The 24,535-nt window shown below is 39.0% G+C and overlaps 1 protein-coding gene across 3 annotated transcripts in view; it reads left to right on the forward strand.

The window, feature by feature from the left end:
* ATP8B4 (ATPase phospholipid transporting 8B4 (putative)) overlaps positions 1-24,535 on the forward strand; it is a 232,666-nt gene that overhangs the window by 96,512 nt on the left and 111,619 nt on the right. For all 3 annotated transcript variants that reach the window (XM_077764430.1, XM_077764428.1, XM_077764429.1), the window contains exons 7-8: positions 14,992-15,064; positions 24,376-24,446. In XM_077764430.1, coding sequence (XP_077620556.1) covers positions 14,992-15,064; positions 24,376-24,446 — 144 coding nt within the window. The remainder of the gene's footprint in view (positions 1-14,991; positions 15,065-24,375; positions 24,447-24,535) is intronic.

Genomic DNA, 24,535 nt, shown 5'->3' on the forward strand with positions numbered 1-24,535 from the left:
GCTTCACAGTTTGTGGAGGAGGGAGATAAATAAGTGGATGGTTTCAGTATGATGATGCAGGTGTTAAGGACTGCCGTGGAAGTACTGAAAACAGGTATTTAGCCCAGTCTAGGGCTAGAGGAGACTTCCTGGAAAAGCTGAGTCTTTAACTAAAATTAATCAATTAAAAATGTAGGAATCTGAGCCTGGATGGCTCAGTCCGTTAAGTGTCTGACTTTGGCATGGGTCATGATCTTGCAGTTCATGAGTTCAAGGCCCTCATGGGGCTCTGTGCTGACAGCTCAGAGCCTGGAGCCTGCTGCAGATTCAGGCTCTTCCCCTCGCTCTCTGCCCCTCCCCCACTTGAGCTCCATCTCTCTTTATCTCTCTCTCTCTCAAAATAAATAAACATTAACAAATGTAAGAAATCTCAAATAGTAAAAATTTGTACTTTTTAGACAAAAGTATTCTCCCTTGCTGTTGTATTTGTTTGTTGTTTGCAAATATGCACATATGCAAAAACCCATGCAACACATATAATTTGTATTCTACTTTTTGACACGCTAACTCACATATGGCATTAAAATTGTTTTGAAAACATTTTATTAGTGAATAATAGATGCATTGATTATTCCCCTATTGTTTGTTTCTAATTTTCTTGTTTTTATACATGTCAAAGAAATATCTTTGAACATCAGTTTCATAAACATCTCTATTTGTTTAGTCTGTGTTTCTAGGAAACTACATTACCTTTTAAAAAAGATTCTTGGGGCGCCTGGGTGGCTTAGTTGGTTAAGTGTCCGACTTTTGCTTAGGTCATGATCTCGCGGTTCGTGGGTTCGAGCCCCGCATCGGGCTCTGTGCTGACTGCCAGCTCAGAGCCTGGAGCCTGTTTCAGTCTGTGACTCCCTCTCTCTCTGACCCTCCCCTGCTCACACTGTCTCTATCTCTGTCTCTCCTAGAAATTAATAAAAAAAAAAATTTTTTTTAAAAAAAGATTCTTAATGTGTATTGTTAAATTACTTTCAAGGAAATATGAGGCCATTTATCTTCCCCTTTGAACAAATGAGTGTTTTTTCCACAATATCATGGCAACTTTGAGTATTATCTTTTAGGAAATTTAGGCCAACTGGGTAAGAATAAACAGGTATCTTGCTGTTTTAAAAATTCACTGGTTTCTACTGAAGGTGATTATTCTTTTAATGTTTAGTAACTGCATTTCTCTTTTCAATGACTTATTTATATTCATTGCTTATTATTGGCATACAGTACTTTTTTATGTGTTCTGTTTGAGAATGTAGTTTAAATTTTGTCTTCTAGTGAATTCCTCCAGTGGGAAGCAGTGACATTGCTATGTTATATACAGAGAAATTGCTTCAAGGTGTTTGCTGACGTAGTGTGCACACTGGGTTTTACTAAGTTATCTACATTCCTAACAATTTTCTTTCTGTAAAATATCTCAGATGAAAGATACTCATTTTTTTGAATTTATTTTTTAATTTACATTCAAGTTAGCATGTAGTGCTATAATGATTTCAGAGGTAGATCCCAGTGATTCATCCCCTATGTATAACACCCAGTGCTCATCCCATCAAGTGTCCTCCCTAATGCCCTTTACGCATTTAGCCCATTCCCCGACCCACAGCGCTCCAGCAACCCTCAGTTTGTTCTTTGTATTTAAGAGTCTCTTATGTTTTGTCCCCTTTCTTGCTTTTATATTATTTTTGCTTCCCTTCCCTTATGTTCATCTGTTCTTTACCTTAAATACTTCATATGAGGGAAGTCATATGATATTTGTCTTTCTCTGGCTAATTTTGCTTAGCATAATAAACTCTAGTTGCATCCATGTAGTTGTAAATTTTATTTTTTTGATTGCTGAGTAATTCTTCATTGTGTATGTATGTACATATACAGACACACCACATTTTTTTAATCCAGTCATCCATCGATGGACGTTTGGGCTTTCTCTGTCCCATTATCCGTCAGTGGACATTTGGGGTCTTTCCTTACTTTGGCTATTGATGATAATGCTGCTATAAACATTGGAGTGCATGGGTGCCTTTGAAACAGCAACACCTGTATCCCTTGGATAAATACCTAGTAGCGCAATTGCTGGGTCGTAGAGTAGTTCTATTTTTAATTTTTTGAGGAAACTCCATACTGTTTTCCAGAGTGGCTGCACCAGTTTGCATCCCCACCAGCAGTGCAAAAGAGATCCTCTTTCTCCACATCCTCACCCACATCTGTTGTTGCCCGAGTTGTTTATTTTAGCCATTCTGACTGGTGTGAGGTGGTATGTCATTGTGGTTTTAATTTGTCTTTCCCTGATGATGAGTGATGTTGAGCATTTTTTCATGTGTTGGTTGGTCATCTGGATGTCTTCTCTGGAGAAGTGTCTATTTGATGTCTTTTGTCCATTTCTTCACTGAATTATTTGTTTTTTGGGTGTTGAGTTCAAGAAGTTCTTCATAGATTTTGTATACTAACCCTTTCTCTGATATGTTACTCGCAAATATCTTCTCCCATTTCTTCGGTTGCCTTTTAGTTTTGCTGATTATTTCCTTCATTGTGCAGAAGTTTTTACCTTGATGAGGTCCCAATAGTTCATTTTTGATTTTGTTTCCCTTGCCTCCAGAGATGTGTTGAGTAAGAAGTAGCTGCGGCCAAGGTCAAAGAGGTTCTTTCCTGCTTTTCCTCAAGGATTTTGACGGCTTCCTGTCTTACCTTTAGGTCCTTCATCCATTTTGAGTTTATTTTTATGAATGGTGTAAGAAAGTGGTCCAGGTTCATTTTTCTGCATGTTGCTGTCCAGTTTCCCAGCACCAATTGCTGCAGAGACTCTCTTTATTCCATTGGATACTCTTTCCTGCTTTGTCAAAGATTAGTTGGCCATACATTTATAGGTCCGTTTCTGGGTTCTCTATTCTGCTCCATTGATCTGAGTGTCTGTTCTTGTGCCAGTACCATACTGTCTTGATGATTACAGCTTTGTAATACATCTTGAAGTCTGGGATTGTGAAGCTTCTGGCTTTGATTTTCTTTTTCAGGATTTCTTTGGCTATTCGGGGTCTTTTTGGGTTCCATACAAATTGTAGGATTGTTTGTTCTAGCTCTGTGAAGAATGCTAGTATCATTTTGATAGGGATTGCATTGGATATGTAGATTGCTTTCGTTAGTATTGACATTTTAACAATATTCTTTTTATCTAGGATCATGGAATGTTCTTCCATTTTTTTCTGTCTTCACTTTCTACCATAAGCTTTCTCTCCTTTTCACTGTATTGATTTTTTTAAAAAACTATTCTTATTGAAAACTCCTTAGTAACTCCCCTACCCATTTCTTACCATCAAAGCACCTATTGCAATCATGCTTTTTTTTTTTTCCCCAGTTTGCCTTTCTACCATTGCCAATAATCACACAGAACTATTTGCTTTTCTAAATCTGCAAATCTATGTCAGGCAGGTAGGCAATGGCAATGAGTATTCTTTTTGTCTTCCCACAGGTGAGAGTTAACCCAGAATTTTAATACTTAGTCCACTTTAGACTTCCCATTGGCTGTGGGCCTCTTTGGACCAGGAAGTACACTGTAATTAGCCCTAGTGCTTGTCCCACTGCCTGATATATAGTAGGTACTCCCTACTTGTTGAAGTCAGCAGAAGCCATTTACTCTTTCAAACAGCAACATTCATTCATGACATAGATAATGATAAAGAAGTTGGGAACTCAAAGACATGAAAGAAGTTGGCATTCCTGTGGGATGTGCATCTTCCTGTATAGCCATCTGAAATACAAGTCAAAAGTTTACACTTTGAGGAAAATTAAGAATGCTATTATTCTCTAAGCTGTTAACATTTGCCTGAAATGATTCATCCTTTCCTTACCCTCTTTCCATATCTTGCAGATACCTCTGCTAGGGCTACTTTCTTAGAGCCTCCCCAGCAGGTGTAGCCATGTGAAACTATTACTCACTTCACCCCCAGAGAGTTACATACGCTAAGCATGCAGCACGAATGACCATGTAAAAAGCTAGTCCATTCAAATATTCATTCAATAAATATATAGAGAGCCAGCACTGTCCTACATATTGGGGATACAAAAATGAGCAGGACAGAAAAATCCCTGCCCTAAGCGGCCTACTATAAGTGGAGAAGACAAATGATAAAATATAAGCAAATAGTATGATTTCAGGTGTTACAAGTACAACAAAGAAAATAAAAAGTATCATAGAAGAGAGATTAAAAATGAGGAAGTGATTTCAAATAAGGTGGCCAGAGAAGGCATCTTGGGTAGATGAGATTTGAGAGTGAGCTAGCCATGTCAAAATCTTGGATAAAAGGAACCACAAGTATAAAATCCCCAAAGTGAAATGAACTTGATAGTAGGATATATACTGTGGCTTAAGTTTTGTGATAAAGGTAAGCTCTTAGGGGTTGGCAAGAACCAATTCTTGGAGGTCATTGTGGAGAATTCTACTTTTATACTCAATGTAATGAGAACATGTTGGAGGGTTCTAGGCAGGAGAATAGGATGGAATGACAAAAAGATTTCCTGGATGCTGTGTGGACAGTGGACTGCAGAAAGGGGCAATAGCAGAATTAGAATAACAAATTAGGAGTTTCTTACTGTTGTCCAGGTGAGATGATTCCACAGACATGGTGGGAGCAACGCAGGTTATAAAAAATAGAAATAAATCTTATTATAGATTTTCAAACACATGAAAATAGAACAGTATAATGAATTCTTATTTATGTATTGATCGACTGCAGTCACCAACTTTCTGCTACTTTTGTATCCATTCTAACTTTTGTATCCATTATATTCTGGGGTATTTTAAAAGCAAATCCTGTTATGTCACATCATATTACCAGTAAATACTTTAGTATTTTTCTTGAACAGATAAGGGTTTAAAATATATTTAGCTATGATACTCCCTTAATGTCATCTAATACCCAAAGGTTGAAATGCATTTTGAGGGTAGAGCCAGTAAGAGTGCTGCCGTAATGGGTGTTGTGTGAAGAGAGAAATCGCAAGTCCATGGTTCTTGGCTGAGGTTCCAGGATGGGGGAGACTGGGAAGGACCGTGCTATTGTGGTAGTGGTTCTTTTTGTTTGTTTTTTTTGTTTTTGTTTTGACTGGACTGAGAGACTAGAATTCTATTGAGATATTAGCCATTCTGCATAGATACAGAATGGGCAGTTGAAACTTAGGGGAGAGACCTGAAGATCTATCTGAAAGTCATCTGGCCACTTAGGGAGAGAGTCCAGATAGTAGATAGTAAAGAGAGAAGTTCTGGGATGCTTTAAGGATTGAAAATGGAATAAAGGTCGAGAAGGCTGGGTAAAGATTTGAGCAAGAGTGTCTGAGGAAGTAAGAGCACAATCAAGAGAATGTGGTGCTCTGGATTTAAAGAAAATAAAGTGTAGCTAAGTATGCTGAGTAAAGTAAAGACTGAGAACTGATCCTTGGATTTAGCAGTATGAAGAGAGGCTGCAGTTGGAGGGATGGAGACAGAATCCTAATTGGAGATGCATGGACAGTTAGAAAGTGGAGGTACTGAATATAGGTCGCTCATTTGAAGACTTGAAGTAAAAATCAGAATGTACCATCCTTATAATGAGGTACTTCATAATAATAAAAAGTAGTCACAGTACTTTATATATTATTTTATAAATTACAAATGATTTCATAAATTTATCTTCCATGACATTCATAGATGTCTTGATAGACAGATGTTGAAATGTCAGATGAGTTTATCCCACTTAAAAGACTTTAGTCTTAGGAAAGAGAAGCATTCTGAGGGTTAGCTAAACCAATTTATGTAGGTCATAGTGGGGAATTTGAATTTTGGTCAACTTCTTGCCCAAGTTACATGGCTGATGCATGGTGAACTTGGACCCAAGTCCATGTCTTCTGATTCTAATGACACAGACTTCCCACTATGTTACATTGTTCCTTTCATAAATAGGAGGTCAGGATTCTTCCTTTTAAGAATGTCATCTTCAAAGGATAGAGTCTTTACTATAAAGTGCGCAAGTTTTTGTTTTTTTGTTTAAATAATCCATTAGGATTTGTCATTCATGAATTTGAAACATAACTTTGAACTTTGTCTCTCTTCGTAATGGTCTAGGATACAAAACTGATGACCCAGTGAAAAGAAGTATTCTAATAATTGTGAGCAATAAGACTTACCCTGGTCCTGAGAGGAATATGAATGACATAATGGTTGAATCCTCAAAAAGTAGAGATATTTTACTCATGACCATGAGCAAATCCTGACTGAAATCTGTTGGCATGATGTTAAGCCATGAAAAGTCAAGTCTAGAGGGACCAGAGTAATACAGTCCAGGCATATAGTTTTCTGATGAGCTCATTGTATAAGGGGACAAAGATGGGAATATCTTGAGGAATGAAAGTTGATATATACTTTATTAGACAATTTCTCTGGCCTATCCGTTTTCTTGCTGGGCTTTTGATGACAGCTGTATGGCAAACAGTCGAATACTGAGATCATTCTCCTGGAGTACAGGTATTCTTCATTGCTGCTAAAACAATATCCACATGCTCCAGGTATCAGAAGGGAAAGATGATTTAACTGGTGTTCTTTAAGAGGCAGATTTATATTTCCCACTAGTCTCTTGGTTCCTTGATAACCATAGTTTGTATCTAATTCCACTTGTAGCTCTGACACTCAGTCCCTGGCTCACAGTATTCATTTTGCACATATGGGGCAGTCTTGAATTCATTAATGAAGGGAGAGGGTACTTCACGTGCTACTGATGGTGATCTAATTGAGAATTCTACCTACATCCTATCCTATTGCTAAGAAACTCAAAATGATAAACAGTACAAACTACTTTAAAGTAACATTTAAAAACTTTTTTAAAAAGTGTGTAGGACTTACTATGACTATAAATCTAATAAGTAAATAAACTCATGATCTTCCACTAATGTCCATAGTAGTCCTTTGTGCCACAAAATCAGGATTACTATTTCCAGAAATACTAGGTTCTCTGACTGGAGCAAATCAAATCACACAAGAGACATCACTGCCTTATATTTAGTGGTATGGCATGTGTTATTACTTGGCATGTTAACCAGCTAATATTTCTTTTCTGGCTTAATAGACCTTTGGTTCTCTCTTAACATTGCCCCATATAGGAAAATTGTTTAAGCATGGCAGTGATGGGGACACCTGAGTGGCTTAGTTGGTTGAGTGTCCAACTCTTGGTTTCAGCTCAGGTCATGATCTCATATTAATGAGTTAGAGCCCTGTGTCAGGCTCCATGCTGTCAGTGTGGAGCCTGCTTGGGATTCCCTCCCTCCCTCTCTCCCTCTCTCTCTCTCTCTCCTGTGTACACACCCTCTCTCTAAAATAAATAAAATTAAATGAAAAAGAACAGCAATGTGACGGTGGCTCAGTCAGTTAAGTTCTGACTCTTGATCTCAGCTGAGGTCATGATCTCATGGTTTGTGAGACTGAGCTCCACATCGGGCTCTGTGCTGACAGTACAAAGGCTGCTTGGGATTCTCTCTCTCCCCTCTCTCTGCCCCTCCCCTGCTCATGTGCATGTTCTCACTCTCTAAATAAATAAATAAACATTAGCATTAAAAAAATAGTAATGGAAAGCATAATAAAGGCTTTTAATCCTGGAACCAAGATCTCAGGCTTCATTCTCCTCCAGTGAGAACTATCTTCTTTTGGGGTTTTTCAGAAAGAGTTGCTGTAATTCACTACTGAGCCGAGTCAGAGCTTATTCTCTGATTTCTCAAAATAAGGTGTGGCAATTTAGATGAAGAGAATGGTTGATCTACTCAGACTAAGGTGATAGCTAGTTTTTTTTTTTCATCAAAATATGTTCTTCATATGAGGAGTATTTTAGGAACAGAGATTTTTTTTCCCCATAGACATTCTGAGATATGTGGGTAGTGGGTAGTTATCAGCACAGAATTTTTTATGGTGAATTACTAAAAATTTATCTTTCAATTTCATTTACTAATCATTGCAGTGAATTGGGCAACCTAAAGTTTTACAGATTTTTCCCCAAAAGTTATAAAATGGAGTGGGGAGCACAGAGACTCATGGCAGGTGCTCCTATTGACTTTACAGAACTGAAATTGGAACTAGAGAAAGGTGAAATCATTTAAAATGGAAAACTAATCTAATTTTAAGAGCATGCAATAGCAAAATTGGGAAGTGGGCTCTCAGTTTGTAGGGGATGCTCTGCTGTGCCACCCATAGCCCCCTTCCAGACTGCAGAGCACATTTCCCCAGCTACCAGGAGTGCTGCCTACACAAAACTCTCAATTATCAGGCCCCTCTGGGAATTGCCATTGGCTGAGGAAAACTGTTTTGCTCAAGGTCAGCCCTTCTTGCTGAAGTCACACTGCATCCAGTAAGTGAGCAATGCCAAGCTATAATGGTCTGGCCCCCTTGATCCAGCTCTGAAGGGCCCATTCCAGCTCTGGAGCTCCCCATGAAGTTGGCTGAGCCTTTGTTGTGATTGTATCAATAGCCCAACTCCTCTCTGCCCAACTGTTTCCTTCACTCTCCCACAGGTGTCAATGCCAAGAGAACTTGCCTATAAACTTCTTGTACACAGATCTCTTTCTGAAGCTAGTGCCCAGAAATCAGACTAGACACAACCAGCTCTGTTTTCTCTATGGCCAATCTGAGGCATTTCCTTCAGCATTCATATGTGAGAGGAGATTGTAATAATCTTCCTTTGAAATAGTTTTCTTCTGACTTTCTTGTGGTCTCATCATCTCTTAGGCATCTGTTATTAGAATCCTACTAAGAATTTACAGAAGACAGGAGCTTAGGGGCTGTTTCAGAAGGGTTTCAGCTTAGGGAAATGATCAAAGAGAATACATTTTTTGCACAACTCTCAGTAGGTTTATTGTTCAGGTGAAACTTAGTGAATTGATTATTCTCTTTTGAGAATAGTGGGCTAAATTGTATATGTGTTTCTCCATCCATATAATGCACAATGGAATCTGCAAGGATTTATATAAATTAGGCAGGACATCTATAAAATTGATTACTTTTTCTCAGCAAATCATTAAACTAAATTATCCATGCTGAAGAACTACGTCTTTTATCATCTCTCCTTCCTCCCACCCTTCCCCCTTGGGCAAATTGGTATGCAAGCCTCTTCAGCCGCTGATCTCAGACCTCCCTGTGTGACTCTGCCTCAGCATAAGCACTGTGTGAATAAGAAGGGAGGAAAAGGAGGGAAACATCTGCATTTTTCAAAATAGATTCCAAAGATATAAATATTATGCTCCTTCTCAATGTAATGAGATCCTGTTCACTAGTCTATTAGAGGATTAGGGCCAAGCTTTATGTCTTACTCTCCTGTGGCTCTGACAGCAGTGGAATTGGAAAAAAAAACAAACGCTGCTGCTGTCCACTGAAAATTTGTGTCAGGGGACCATGACTGTAAGCTGTTTTGGGATCAGCTGTTTTTAAACATGGTGGTACGTAATATTGCTCTTGATGAAATCCCTTCAGCCCTTTAGGGTCCATCCTCTTTCTAAATAGGCAAGATGTAGTAATCACTGAATGAAGTAATAAAGAATAATACATATAGATATATTAGGAACATGAGCTTTGTGGTTAGACAGACTCAGATTCCAGTCCTGGCTGGATTTTGTACACATGTGGGTGCGCGTGCGTACACACGTGTGTGTGTATGTGTATGTGTGTGCATGCATGATCCAGGGTGGGGCAGAAAGAGAGGCAGAGGGAGGAGCCTAAGCAGGCTCCTTACTGTCAGTGCAGAGCCCCAAGCAGGGCTCAGTCTTACCAACCGTGAGATCATGACCTGAGCTGAAATCAAGAGCTGGACACTAAACCGACTGAGCCACCCAGGTGCCCTAGTCAACAAATATTTATTGAGTTCTGGCTGCAAATTAGGCATTATTCTGGGTCCTGGGGATACAGTGGTGAATTAAACAAGGTCTGTGTGGGTAGAAGAATGTTTTTGTATGTTATAGGTCTGATATGGGCTTGAAATTAAAGAAGGAGCCAAACTCATGGATGTGGATTGACTGGTTAATTAGCGGAGGTCAATTATATTGACCTTCTTTATGATCTTATCTCTGTAGTACCCCAACATATCTTCTGTAGCTTTGAGGAAATTCTCTTTTCAGGATCTAATGGGCAATCAAAAGTATTAAAGTATGGAAAGGATGACAGGAGCCTTGAGGAACCCTTTGAAGATCTCCTTATGTCCCTTAAGCTTCAGCAATCAGCTTGGTATCTTGCTCAAAGCAAATGCTTGATTTCTTAATGCCTCTAGAGCCAATAGTTCAACAATAGAGAGCAGGGTAGGTAGGTGCGATATCACTCTTGGAATTGCATTTTCTTAAGAAGTTGCTCAGCATAGCCTAGCAGCTCTGTATGTCACATTAGGAAGAAGCAGATTCAGACTAATTTATTAACAGTTACTAAATACAGTTGGTATCTCTCACTACCTTTTCTCAGATTCTCTGATGTTCTGAGAATAGGTATATAGTTAGTGGGTATATTTAAAAAAACTTCCTTCCTCAAAGCAATTCTAATTGCTATTCAGTGGCAGTGTAACTTCATATGTTTTCTGATGACTTTGGAATTTAAATTTTATGAAATTTTTTTTTAATTTGGCTTATTATTTAGCCATTGGCTTGAGTTTACTAAGGTAAAGTCTATATCATGACTGCATCTATTTTAGAAAAACCTGATTCAGAGGTATATTATTTTGACTATGTCATTTCAAAATGTGAGATAATTATGTAATGATATGCAATAAGCTTCCAATAAAGCTTATTTTAAAATCTTTGAATTTCTGGATTCAGTACAATTAAATGAATTAACTTGCCCTCAGAATATTCATATATTGTTAATTCCTTTATGAGAGCAGAAGGGCTTTCCTTGACAAAGGTAAAGGCCAAGTCTGTGGAGCCAAATATTCTTGCAGCCCATGAGGCCATCTTGTATCCCCCTCACAGAGCTGTGATGCAGGGTTGCTGCAGACATGAGCCCCGAGAACAGCTGCACCGCACATGGAGAGCCAGGGGAGTGACTGTTTTCATTGTTTCAGAATGATGACAAAATGCAATCACTATACAAGCTAAAATCTTAGAAGAAGTTTAGAAATATTTTGAAGATAAGCTTTAAAGTAAATCTTCCGGTCTGCCCCTCTAGTCTTGTTGGTATGTCTTTGATGTGTCATCAGTGTTGGTGGTAGTGGGTAGGAAAAGAAAAAAATGGTTGGATTTAAAATATAGATTTTAATTCATTTGCAGGTCTTCATCAGTTTATACTTGTTCAGTAAGTTTGGATACTATTGTAGTTAAGACCCTGAGTGCTCATTGAAACATCTCTCTGAAATCCTAGTTAAATGTAGTAATAATTATCTGCCAAGATAGAATAGGAAATAAAATTAAAAATAATATTAAACCCCTCCCCGCTTTGATTGTATTATACACTTCCAGATTTTTTGACAGATATACATTCAAATAAGGGGTTTAACCAAGATATCACACATAGCCTGTTGTTTACTAATATTATAGACCTTTTCCCTCAAAACTCTAATTATACATGTAGAGTATTACTTTTCCTTTCTAAAATAATCCATTTTTGTGCTTCTTCCTCTTATTCTTCATTTACTTTCTATTAACTGTTTGAAGTCATAAGATGACCTTCTATCATAAGCTCACTTTGTAAGGGTTATGCTGTTTTCTTGGCAGGGTGCTGTCCACAAATCTAACAGATAGGTCTGTGTGTCTGTCTGTTGTTGGGGTTATTGATAGAGTAAGCAGGGGATACTGCTTGCTGTTTCTTGCCAGGTTGGTGATTAGGTTGGGATAATCTTTCTTTCAAGGAAATTTCTCCCACAGTTATGTACCTTCCCAACAATATTTTGCTTCAAGTTCAGAAAAATTTTGTGCCAACCTGCAGTTTTGCCTGGTGAAGGTTTTCCAGAGCCCATGGTCTGCAGAAATGATACTGTGTGCTGTGGAATTTGTACATAAACATACCAGAAAGGTTTTAAGGTCTCAAATACTGTTAAGCATACACTTTGGAAACAAAATCTTTGTAATGCTCCTTTTAAGGGGAGAACTGTCCATTGGGGTAAGTAGAGAAGGATATGTGGTCAAGGTAGAGCACGTGTTGGAAGATATCTGGAATAACAAAGGGGACTTCTGGGAAAAGGAAGTCAGAGAGACTGATACACATATGTTCTGGGCACACAGGTGTCAAGAGAGAAAAAGAAAGAGGGCTTGACTGAGATAAAGTAAGGGATCCTGGGTTCATATATGGTGTGCAGTTTTTTTCTGCTTTCTTTGCCTGTCAGATGACACTAGTAGATTAATAGATCTTAGCAAGAGCTTAGTAAACACTTAATCTGAGTGTTTTTCTACTTTTGAGACTATTTAGCAAGTTAGAAAGTAGAGGTTAAAATACGGGTAGGGGTGCAGGTAGGTGTGAGGGGAATGGGCATGAGCACCTGGCATGAGGGCATCTTCCCTGCCATAAGGGAAGATAGTTTCCTCTGCTTTATCTTTCTTTATATGGTTTTGATAAAGCTGCATATTTACAGTGATTCTTTGTATACTCTAGGTTCCGCAAATTTTTTTCTTTTTAAATTTTTATTTAAAAATTTTTTAACATTTTTTCTTTTTTTAATGTTTTTAATGCTCTGAGAGAGAGAGGGAGAGAGAGAGAGAGAGAGCGAGCGAGCGCAGGAGAGGGTCAGAGAGAGAGGGAGACACAGAATCCAAAATAGGCTCAAGGCTCTGAGCTGGCTGTCGGCACAGAGCCCAATAAGGGGCTCGAACCCACCAACCATGAGATCATGACCTGAGCCGAAATCGGACGCTTAACCGACTGAGCCACCCAGGTGCCTCTGTTCATTTTTGAGAGACGGGGGAGGTGCAAGCAGGAATGGGGCAGAGAGAGAGGGAGACACAGAATCCGAAGGAGGCTCTAGGCTTTGAGCTGTCAGCACACAGCCTGATGTGGGGGGTTGAACTCACAAACCGTGAGTTCATAACTTGAGCCGAAGTCGGACGCTCAACCAACTGAGCCACCCAGGTGCCCCTGCAAATTTTTTTTTTAAAGAGATTTTGTTCTAGTATTTTTCCAAGTGTAGCAGTTAATTCAAGTACTTCCCATGGATACCACCACACTTACAATGATTTCTTTCTAATTGCTTTGGTTCTACAGAAAGAAATAAGATAATGAACTTGAGAAAAAAAAGTTAGAAATAAAAAAAAAATTAAAACTCAGGTTTTGGTTTGTTCTCCCAAATAGTGGCTGTTGCTATCTATCTGTTCAAACTTAACCAATCAAATGTGCATATTGAAATGTATAAGAGATCCTGTGTTGTTCCCTCTTTACTTTGGTTGATTTTCCATTTGGGTGGAAGAGTTAGGATGCAGTTCTTCCTAGAGCTTTAGTGGATAGTAAGGAGGACTAAGAGTTTGGAAATGAAACTTCATATCATCTGAGCTTCCCCTCATAGCAGATGTGCTTTCAGTAGACCCTTCAGGGCAATTCAGTAGCAGTGCATTTTTCATACATAAAGACGTGATCTCCTTCTCAGTCCATTCACATCAGCTTTTATCTGAGATACTGTCCCCTGAGAAATGCCAGTCATGCTCCAAAGGGGATGTATCCAGGAGAAATAAACTAGCGCATAATCCATACCTGTAAAAATAAATAAAATGAGATTTAGAAGGGCTTCGTGTGTTCTCCCATTGTTGAAGTAGATACAGTGCAGAAAAGTATGGCATTGGAAAAGTGATTCAATTCTGGCTAGAGATGAAAATGCTCCAATTGAAAACTTTCCAGAACAACATGTACTTGGATCTGTATTAAAGAAAAATTCTTTGAGTGTTTAAGCCAAATAACCCAGCAGGGTTGATAGTGTGAGACATATTTCACAGTTGTATAAATATTTAAAACTGTTTTCCAGCCTATAAAGTAAATTGGGTTGTTTTTTTTAAAAAACTGCACAATGAAATTAACCTGCCCACCTTAACTTGTTGGGGAACCTGCCTTTCTCATCCCAGCCTTCTCTCTTAAAAGGGAATTGCTGAGAAAGAAGTGTGAGGGAGGCTTTCAACTTGGAAAACAAAGCTGGTTTATGTCTCAGAAGGAGTGATGAGCATCGTGGTATACTGCCACAGGTGGTCTGTTTCCAGATGGCCTGTCTTTCTAATGTGTGACAACAGGCTGAACCAACTAAACACAATAGCTTTTTATCATAAGCCCTTTTCATTGTGGTGAGGGGTGGACTAGGAGCTCCATTATATACATAAGCTGAAAAGAAAGCAGTGTAGCCTCTTGGCCAGGTTGTTCTCAATTCTGAGCTGTTGATCCTAGCCATTGAAGTGCCACCAAGCCTGTCCTTCAGTCACAGTGCTTGTGGATGTGAGTAAGTGTTCTTTCTCTTTCAGTCTTTCACGGCTGCTTTGATCACCCATTGCCGTTCAGGTCCTTTCCAAAATTTGTATTCTTTTCCTCGTACTTGCATTGTGGCTATTGCCTTGGACCACTTTCCTTTGCCTCCAGTTAAACAGAATTCTAAGACAACTGCAGTGATGTTTTATTTCTATATTTATTAATGTAGAGTCTGAAAAGAATGTCAGTGACTAAATTTCTTGCTGTCTTCAGCCCGGCCCCCAGCCCAACCGGCCAATGTTCTGGCCAATGAAATGTAAGCAAGAATTAATAGTGGGTATACAAAGCTGGCACCATGAGGTGGTGGCGCCATGGAGCACACAGCCAAGAGTTAGGCATCTTGACTTTAGTCCTAGGGATACCCCTAACTCACTGGGTATCCTTGAACAAATCACTTGACCTCTCTGGGCTTTAGGTCTCACATCACTCTGGTAAAAGACTTAGTTATGTAAGGGCCTTTGAATTTAGCATTGCAGAACAGTCTTCTGTTAATATGATGTTTCATTGTGAATACAGTCCCTTGATTCTCTTAATTAAAAAATTAATTTTGTTTTTGTTCTTAGACTACAGAATGAAAAGTGGATGAATGTCAAAGTGGGAGACATCGTTAAATTAGAAAATAATCAATTTGTTGCTGTGAGTATTTAGTACTGTTTAAAGGATTTATCTCACATTAAAATAGCATATGTACTGAAGTATTTACATTTGAAACTTTGGTAAATGTGTGCTAATTCATAATAATTAAGGGAATACCAGAATGTAATACTAAGAAGTCACAATTATAAAATTTTGTAAAAGACATATTAATTAATTACTTTGAATAGCCTGAGTGATATCTCTTTGTCTATTTCCTTTGTGATCTTTTTTCTTTTTTGTTTTGAGAGAGAGAGAGAGAGAGAGAGAGAAAAGGAGAAGGGGAGAGGGAGAGAGAGAGAATCTTGAGCAGGCTTTATACCTAGCACAGAGCCTGACACAGGGCTTGATCCTAGGAACCGTGAGATCATGACTTGAGCCAAAATCAAGAGTCAGACACTTAACCATATGAGCCACCCAGGCACCTTCTTTTGTGATCTTTTAAATCAATAGATACAAAATATTTTGAACCAAGCTATCATTTCATATAAATAAGAGTTTTTAAATTAATTGAGTACTTTAAAAAGTTTTTTCTCATGTATTTTGAATACTATCCCTTAATAATAGGGTAATTACTGTTATTTTGCAATATAGTTGAAGGTAAGATAACCAGAGGACAAAAAAAAGTATGCTTCTTCCTGAATAATCACAATCAGAAAATGTCTGTTGATCTGAATTAATAAAATGCTATTAATGAAGTTTTGCCTTGCATATCAAATGTACTATATTCTCAAGTGTCCTATCTTATAATTTCCTTGATAAAATTCAAGGGATCAGTTCAATGAGTAAAATATATGTGATGAACCGTGGTTCATATTAAATGAAGGGCAATAAGAGCTAACCAGATCAGAGACTAAAAGTTCAAGTTATTGTAGTCTTTATGTCAAATGTGTATTGGAGTAGTTATGAAAATTTTTGTGTTCAGTGTAGTTTTATGTCAAGTTGTGTTCTTCATTAAATTTGAGGCATTTTCCCATAGGAGAAAGGAGTGACCCCAAGATCTCTTTACAAGAATAACTCACTTGTGGGGCGCCTGGTTGAGCATGAGTCCGTTGAGCACCAGACTTTGGCTCAGGTCATGCTCTCACCTTTCCTGAGTTTGAGCCCTGCATGGGGCTGTCTGCTGTCAGTGCAGAGGCGTCAGAATCCTCTGTCCCCCTTGCTCTCTACCCCTCCCCCTCCCTCCTTCTTTCCCTCCCTCCCTCTCTCTCTTGCTAAAAAAGAAATGAACATTAAAAAAATAAGAATAACTCAGTTGAAACTCTGAAACATTCACTTTCAGAGACTATTATTTTATTTGGAATTGAATATTTCAGTGGCAATGCTAGGCATATTCCCATTTCAGGTATTCTTAAAAACAGTGTACTTAAAGAGCCCCCTGTATGTGCTCTAACAAGGGTAAATATTAGACTGAAATCACTTGGTCACTAATACTGTATACTATCGTGTGCTCATTTATCACATTCTTTGGGGTGAGTCCCAGAAAGGCAGGAATCAAACATAGTTCCCAAATCTCCTAACTCTGTAGGACCTCATGAGTAGCTGATCTGTGCTCCAACTTGCCCTCTGGCCTGGATATTCTAATTTGTATTTCCCTTGGTCTTCATTCTTCTTTTAGTCCTATTTTCTATGTTATGGTACATGTGCTTGCTTGCTTTTGCAAAACTGTCTGTGGAATGATGCACGGAAGGCAAGTGAAAGTGTACGTATCAGGTGGAAGAAGACAGGTTCAACAGGTGTTTCGTTTGCATTGGTTTAAAATAAATCACACATTTAGACAAATTTCCATGAAGTCAGCAATCCATGTGTCCCAGCACTGTCCAGTAGAACTTTCTTCAGTGAAAAGTGCCTGCGTGGCTCAGTTGGTTAAGCATCTGACTCTTGATTTCATTCAGCTCAGGTCATGATTTCACAGTTTGTGGGTTTGAGCCCCACAGCGGGCTCTGTGCTGACAGCCTGCTTGGGATTCCCCCTTTCTCTCTCCTCCCCCATTCTCTCTCTCTCTCTCTCTCTCTCACTTTCTCTGTCGCTAAATAAATAACTTAAAAAAAACTTTCTGCAGTGAAGGAAATGTTGTATATTTGTGCTGTTCGGTGTGACAGCCAACAGCCCCATGTGGATACTGATCACTTAAAATGTGGCTAGTGCATGTAAGGAAATTAATTTAAAATTTTATTTAATTTTAATTAATTTTGATTTTTTTAAAAAAAATTTATATTTAAGTAGCTACATGTGATGTGTGGCTGCCTAATTGGATGGCACAAGATGGGATGGGAATGCTTATTCTCCACTCTTCCCTTCATCCCATTCCTTAATTTTCACTTGGAGGGACAGCCCCAGAATAATATTGTGAGTTTCTTGTACTATCTTGCCCACTTCCTTCTGCCAGGAGTGACTTCTATGATTGCTGAGTTTGGGGACAGGGAGTGGTGCACATGACCTAGAGCCTCCTTCCTTCTCCTTCTCTTTGAGCTCTCTGCCTGTGTGCACAGTACCTCAGCCCCGCTCTTCCATTCCAACAGTTTTGCAAAAGCAAATCCTTATGGTGGGGTGGTTGGAGGGTCCGGGTAGTTTAGAACTTCCTTATCTACAGCTAGAGGAGTCTAATAGGGGTCAAGTATTAGCAAGTCCATTTGGCCCACAGACCTGTAGCCTGGTTTCTGGGAGCTTTATTAATAACACAGATGACGTGTTTATCTCTGTTGATCTCAGTCTGATTCCTACAATTACAGCTCTCTTGGTTTAATCTGTGGATACGTGAAGAAAGGAGTTCTTCAGATGCCAAAACTCTGCAGTGTCTCTTGATTAGCTCACTTTGTTCAGAATTTGTCTAGGTCTGTCTAGCTATGTGGCATCTACAAAACTTTTTTTTAAGGCTCAACATTTGTATGGGTCAACTGCTGTAGGAATTTAGAACTATGAATATACTCCTGCTCTCTGAGGATTAACTCATTTAATCTCTACATTAACTCAAGGAAGGCAGGTTGTGTCCTATTGTTTCCATTTTACAGATGAGAAAGCAGTGCCATCAAATAGCTTTCCAATAGGAGAGCCAGGACTTAAACCCAGGCCATCTGGGTTTTAACCCCACTCCTAATTGCTACCGTATACTGGCTCCTTACCCCATTAAAAGTCATCCTAATTAGGCACTTGGGTGGCTTCAGTCCGTTAAGCATCCAACGTCAGCTCAGGGCATGATCTCATGATTTGTGGGTTCAAGCCCCGTGTCAGTCTCTGTGCTGAGAGCTCAGAGCCTGGAGCCTGCTTCAGATTCTGTGTCTCCGTCTCTCTCTGACCCTCCCCTGCTCCCCTGCTCATTCAGAAATAAATGACACATTAAAAACAATTTTTGAAAAAAGTCATCCTAATTGCCTTGAACCTGGGCTTCCATCTCGTCTTCAGGCTTGGGTGCTGGAAGTGAAGTGATCCCGGAATGTTGTACCTAATTCTGATGCATAACCTCTAGTTGTCCACACTTAGAATTCTAAATTAATTTATGTCAGCTTATCAGTATATATATATTTTTTTAATTTTTTTATAGTTTATTTCTGAGAGAGAGAGAGAGAGAGACAGAACATGAGTGGGGGAGGGTCAGAGAGAGAGGGAGACACAGAATCGAAACAGGCTCCAGGCTCTGAGCTGCCAGCACAGAGCCGGACGCGGGGCTCGAACCCATGAACCGTGAGATCATGACTTAAGCCTAAGTCGGATGCCCAACCGTCTGAGCCACTCAGGTGCCCCAGTATATTTTAAGCAAGGAAAGGAGCTTGCCTGAGATGGCTAATTAGCTGGCATATTTAGAAGTTACCTTTGTTTTCCAGACAAGGAACCCTCACTTAAATAGAAACTTTAAAACATGTTTGGGCTGAATTTCCAGAGCTGCTTGTTTAATCTGGGGACCAGGAGGGGGAAATGTAGAGTGTGATTTACTTACTGTAATAAGATTGGCTTGCATTAGAAGAAGAACCAAGTAAATGGTTAGACAGATACACTGCAAAGTGCCAGAACTTGGACCCTGGGAGCCAGGCACATCTTCCTTGTTTCCTTGACAGCAGTGATCCTGTTTTGTTTTGATTTTCCTATCTGGTGGTAGAAATAAACCCCTTACTGGCCATGACCATATTTGAACATTACATGAATTTAATTGTTTCGCTTATTTGAAAGAGTATCCACTTTCCTCCACTCTTCCTGTCCCCCCAGAAGAAAGGCAATCATTTTTTAGGTGTTTACAATGGTAAAGGTTTTGTTTTAAAACAAAGGCATTCTTCTGCTACCTGAGTTGGAAATTTCACCTTCAGAAATGATAGAACGAGGAATATGAATCTGATCTCAACTCCAGTCTTGACTTTGGATCTCTCACCCATCAGGGCATCTTATCTAATTTTCCCCAACACCATAGTCCCTTCCAAAGTGGCCCTGTGGTGGTCTAATTGCCCTCTTTGTTATTTTAAATTTTATACCTTCAAATCAGTTATTCATTTCACAGTAGTTGTTTTAAATAAGCCTTCTTATTTTTAAAAACATGTGAGACAGTAGAAAGTTGAAAATTTACAGAGGAAGATTTTTTAAGACGTTGGTCTAGGCTGCACTGAAAAAGAAGCTCCTTGCTAAAGTACAGAGAGGCGACATGCCATTTTCTACATTAGAAAAAATATATGGCCAATGTTCTGTTGATAAGTAATTACTAGTTTGTGGGGGTGAAATATATAAAGTAAGGATTTTTTTGACCAAAGAAAATAAAAATTAGCAAAGCAAGTAAAAGCTCTGCTGTTCATTATTACTCTCCTTTTCTCCTCCTTTCTTCCATTCTTTTCTTATTCCTCTCAAATTAATTACAAAAAAATAATGTTTTAGGTGTATCTCAAATGTATTAGTAGACACTGAACATACATTTGTTGGATCTAAAATTGAAACTATAAGTATAAATATCCCCTACATTCTTACCCTTTTTCATTTTTACAACTCCATCCTGATTTTTGTCGTAACAAAGCTGTTTTCCTGTAAGTATACTCATATTGCATGAGCCATTTTGGATTCTTCTATTTGGCCTACAAAAGTAAAAGATAATATTGTAGATGGTAAAGAAGTTAAAGAACTCCATGTGTGGGAATGGCTTAAACGGGAGATTCAGATATGACCTTTCAATTAATTCTACAAATTTATCTTTCCATCAGGTTATGGGGTTACTATCCCAATATTCTTAACCATTGTGGTTTTGGTTTTTGAACACCAGCAAAGCAAAACAAAGCAAAACACTTTGTTTTTCCTGGTCCAGTGATTTTGTAGCCAACCAGAGGAAAGAGTATACTTTTGGGAACAGTTATAAATTCCAGTTCTAGCTCTGCCCTTTAAACTGTGTGTGACATGAGCAAGGCATTAAATCTCTAAGGGCCTTTTAGAAGTGACAAAGCTCTCACGATGACTTTGTAAAGGCTACGGACTTTACATGAATTAATTTAGTTCATCTACTGCTTGTCGGACCAGAGATAGCTTTTCCAGGTTTCTTATTCACACAACAGGAACAATATTATGTCTCACAGGATTGTTGAAAGAATAAAGTGACAGAATTGTGTGAGAGTGTTTTGTAAACTCTTAAAGAATTGTACAGCTTTTAGGTGTTCTCATTGCTTGAGGTTTTGCTTTATTAATTCTTCAGTTCAGCAAATGTTCATTATGCCCAATAAATCTATGAGGACAGTGTTGTTAGTTGTGAGGACTCAAAGGTGTTTACTGGATTCTTAAGTTTCCTTTGATTGAAGTATTTGTTAAGGTTTCTATGAAGCAATTGCTTGGCTTTTTGTTGTCTGTGGAAGGTGAAGGAAAGGGCACTGTGTTGGAAAACACTGCTTCATCCTTGGGGGATATAGTTGAACTTCTCTTGGCAGGGCATGGGGAGAAGGCACCAGTAATTGACAGAAGAAAGTACAAATGATGTCTGAGGAAGATGTTTTTGGTTGGAATTAATGACTATTTTCCTGGCCCATCTGTGAGTTCCAATAAATGTGCTTTCCTTTTCCTGGTTTTTTTTTTTTTTTTTTTTTAATGTTTGTTTATTTTTGAGAGAAAATGAGACAGAATGTAGTGGGGGAGGGGTAGAGAGAGAAGGAGACACAGAATCTGAAGCAGGCTCCAGGCTCCAAGCTGTCAGCACAGAGCACAATGTGGGGCTTGAACTCACAAAATGGGAGATCATGACATGAGCAGAAGTCAGACGCTCTACTGACTGAGCCATGCAGACACCCCCCTTTCTCTGTTCTTAATTCCTGCTCCTGTCTCTGCCTGGGGAGACCTCCCGTCATTCTATCCAGAATCTTCCACAAGGCCATTCATTGGCCACCAACCTGATGTATTCTTCCTCATCTGCACTCTCCTGTAGCCCTTTGGTAGTAAGACCTTTAGAACCCCTATTGTATTCTGCCTTTACTAAACTATAAAATCCTTGAAGGAAGAGGTTTTTATTCATTTTAGTATTCTAACCTTAGATTGCCTGGATTCATATCCTGATGTGTCACTTGTGACCTCAAACAAGTTACTGAACCTCTCTGGGCCTCACTTTGCTCACCTGTAAAGTGGGAACAACAACAAGATCTACAGTACAGGATTTCTGTGGGAGTGAGCTCTCACTGAATACTGGTGTTACAGATCCCTGCAACTCAAACACAGGTTTCTAAATCCACTAGGAATTGGGTACTCTGAGAGATACTGAAGGGGTCAGCTTCAGGAGGTCGGATCTGGGACTCACAGAGTCATGGGTCTGGTTGGGCTCTAAGACCTCCCTTAGGTTCCTCCACTCCTGGCCCAGAACCTCTGACAAAAGCATGATGACCAGGGACTGACAGGGCAGTTACTGGATCTCTTTTCTCCTTTTTTCTTTAGAAATTCTTACTGAGTGCACCTGGAGATAGGAGCGCTGCATGATAGGTGGGCGGACCACTTATTTCTCTGCAGGCCCCTGTCAGTCCCACCCCTTCACATTTCCTTCTCAACTATAGTGGAGTTAAAAACTTGAAGGGACGTGGTAGCAAAAAGGACCGCCAAAGCTCAGCCAGTGGGGCAGGGAGAATTGGGATGAATGAGGGGCATGCAGGACAGAGATCAGGAAATAGAGAAGCAAAATCAAGGTTTAGAGGTCATCAAAGAAAATGATGACAACAGAGAGTACAGGGAGAGCGGGGGAAGGTTGAAGGTAGGAAGGTAGACGTCCCCGGTTCCCAGGAGGTAGACAGGGCAGGAGTTCACTGAGAACCTGTGGGCTTTAGATTCTCAGTCACAGCCATAAGGAAGTTGAATTACTGTTCTGGAGAGAATCCAGCTGCCGTGGTCCAACGTTCTGAGCCAGCAGTGGATGATGACTCCTCCCTTTGTCTATCAAAAATATAAGTATGAAGCACCTAAGCTCAATGCTAAGTAGGAACATTGAATCAGTCTTACTGTACAGAGTTCAGAAGAGAAGCAACTCTGGGTACAAATCAGGATCTTTCTCTGTACTTCGTAACAATTTTCAATCACAAATGATAATAATTAGAGCATTCTGGATTTTGTGTAAAATGATCCCTTAAACTCAAGAGGGGAGAGGCATAGGCCCAAAGAACATGAAGTTGTACTGCTATTATATTTACTGAAATTTAAATGTGAGAACTGAGAGCAAGGGGGGATTTCAAAAACATTTTTTTTTCTCTTTAAAAACATAGTGGGTGATTTTTGGCTCAAGAATGGTGTACAACTCTTTACACATTCTCTCTATGGCGGGTTTGCTGTAGGCGCATTGTGATTAGTCAGAAAATAACTTTCACCTCCTCAGGCCTCTGTGACTCTTTTGCTAGAGTTGAAGAGGATTCTTAATAATATAAGCCCATTTATTCCTATAGGGGCTTGTCACTGAGTTGTTCCTTTATGCTGTTGTGTCACAATTTAGACAAAACTGAACATGCACATGTATACTATACACACCCCTTGTCTATATTTGACTTAGAAATTTAAAAGCTTGAGGCAATAAATGAGTGGATTGACTCTAAATGTAACCTCCAGGACTTGGGGTGCTTGGGTGGCTCAGTTGGTTAAGCATCCGACTCTTGATTTTCTCTCAGGTCATGATCCCGCAGTTCATGGGATCAAGTCCCACATCGGGCTCCAAGCTGACAGTGTGGAGCCTGCTTGGGATTCTCTCTCTCTCTTTCTCTCTCTCTCTTCTCTCCCCCCCCTTCTCTTTCTGCCTTTCCTTCCTTCTCCTTCCCCATTCCCTTTCCCTTTCCCCTTTCCTTTCCCCTTCCCTTCCCTTCCCTTCCCTCTCTTCAAATAAACAAACATTTAAAAAAATCCAAATCTCCAGGACTTAAGAATGGGACAATTTAATAATTTGAAAAACAAAGATAAGAAAATTTCACATATTTGGAATGCCAATTCATTCAAACAGAGCTACACACTTGTTAGGCCAATGTGTCAAAGTAAATTGTTAGAATTTCAGTCAATTCATTTTAGATCTTCAAATCTTTCAGAATTTCATAAAAATCCTTATTTAAAAGTGAAATTTGAAATGAACAATTCCCCAGTGTAGGAAACAGCCAGGATTCTAAAACCGAATTGTGCAAGGTCATTTTTCAAGCTCAAATGGACAGCTGAACAAAATTTTATTTCTGTGAAAGATCAACTCGTTAGTTTCTGAATGGTGTCTTTTGTCTTTTAGAGTATTTTCTATTCTTTCCTGACTCTTGCTTAGCCCCTGTTTTGTTTTCTCTTTTTCCTTCTTTATACCCCATCATCTTTTTCTTTTTTTAAATATTTTTAATTTTTTCTTTAATTTTTTCTCTTTTTAAATTTTCCTTGCCTGCCTTACTTTCTTCTGTGACTTTCAATTTTCTCCTACTTTACTTCTGCCTTTTCCCTATCAGCTTTGCCTGTTCTGTACTGTTAAATGATAATACTAGGGAATTAAAATATGCATATGGAAACGTGTCCAATTATCTTACTGAGGAATATTGTATATTTGCCAGTAGTAATTATCAAGACAAGAAAGTACAATTTTATCTATTTCTTGCAAAAAAAGGTAAATGAAGTGGCTGTAAATTTATATGATACCCCATTACTCTTGATTATATTCTGATGTTCAAGGGTTATGCTCAACAGAAACAGAGAAGTAGAGAGAAGGTTTTATTTGAGGCATATGGCAGAAAAGTGGGACAGGATTTTACCTCTCACTTTTTTTTTTTTCTAAGTTTCTCCAGGCTCATTAGTAAGTAGTCGAGGGGTGATACAACATAGAAGGCTTTAAATCACTCTTACGTTCTCAAGTATTCTTTATGATTTTTTAAAAATAGGCTGATCTGCTTCTCCTATCAAGTAGTGAGCCCCATGGCCTCTGTTATATTGAAACTGCTGAGCTTGATGGGTAAGTTTTTAAAGTTAGAATAATGAATTAGATTGGTTTTTAATTTAGCAGTAACGGCTCTAGGAACAGATGTAACCTAAATCTTATTT

The sequence above is a fragment of the Crocuta crocuta genome, unplaced genomic scaffold, assembly GCF_008692635.1.
Source record: "Crocuta crocuta isolate KB4526 unplaced genomic scaffold, BGI_CrCroc_1.0 scaffold102, whole genome shotgun sequence".
Lineage (NCBI taxonomy): Eukaryota > Metazoa > Chordata > Mammalia > Carnivora > Hyaenidae > Crocuta > Crocuta crocuta.